The 547-nt window shown below is 75.1% G+C and overlaps 1 protein-coding gene across 1 annotated transcript in view; it reads left to right on the forward strand.

Moving 5' to 3' along the window:
• The window catches only part of LOC119594577 (PR domain zinc finger protein 8-like), a 3,331-nt gene that overhangs the window by 1,363 nt on the left and 1,421 nt on the right, over positions 1-547 (forward strand). Inside the window, 2 exon segments of the mRNA XM_037943614.1 lie at positions 1-32; positions 35-547. The exon segment at positions 1-32 is cut by the window's left edge and continues 148 nt beyond it; the exon segment at positions 35-547 is cut by the window's right edge and continues 1,421 nt beyond it. Of these exon segments, the coding sequence (XP_037799542.1) occupies positions 1-32; positions 35-547 (545 nt within the window).

Raw genomic sequence — 547 nt, forward strand, 5'->3', positions numbered from 1 at the left:
GCCCAAGGTGAGCCGCGTCGCCGAGCACAAGGCCCTTCGCCGCCGGCCAGGGCCTCGTCGTCGCCGGCGCCCTCGTCGCCGCCCCGCGAGGACGCCGCACCCGGCAGCGCCTTCACCAAGGTCACCAGATCGCAGGGCTCGCCGCCGCCGCCGCCGCCGCCCTTCAGCGCCGCCTCCACGCTCGACGCACTCAGCTCCGCCTGGCCGCCCGTGTCCGCCTCCTTCAGTGCCGTCAGCTCTCTCCTGGGCAGCACCAAGTCGCTGGCGCCCCTGCTGGCCGCCCCGGGGCTCCTCCCCCCCGGCCTGGCGCCCTTCCTGCCGCCCGCCGCCGCGCCCGACCGCCTCAACAACAACCTGGTGGAGGAGTACCTCAAGTCGCAGCACCAGCTCCTCGACGCCAAGGCCTCGGGCGCGGACCTGTCTGCCGGCGAGGCCCTGTCGCGCCTGCGCTCCTCCATGTACCCGGCCGACCCCTACAAGCTGCCCTTCTCGTCGCTCAGCTACCCGCTGTCGGCGCCGCCCCACGCCGAGGCGGCCAAGCTCAGCT

This window comes from Penaeus monodon, chromosome 34, assembly GCF_015228065.2.
Source record: "Penaeus monodon isolate SGIC_2016 chromosome 34, NSTDA_Pmon_1, whole genome shotgun sequence".
Lineage (NCBI taxonomy): Eukaryota > Metazoa > Arthropoda > Malacostraca > Decapoda > Penaeidae > Penaeus > Penaeus monodon.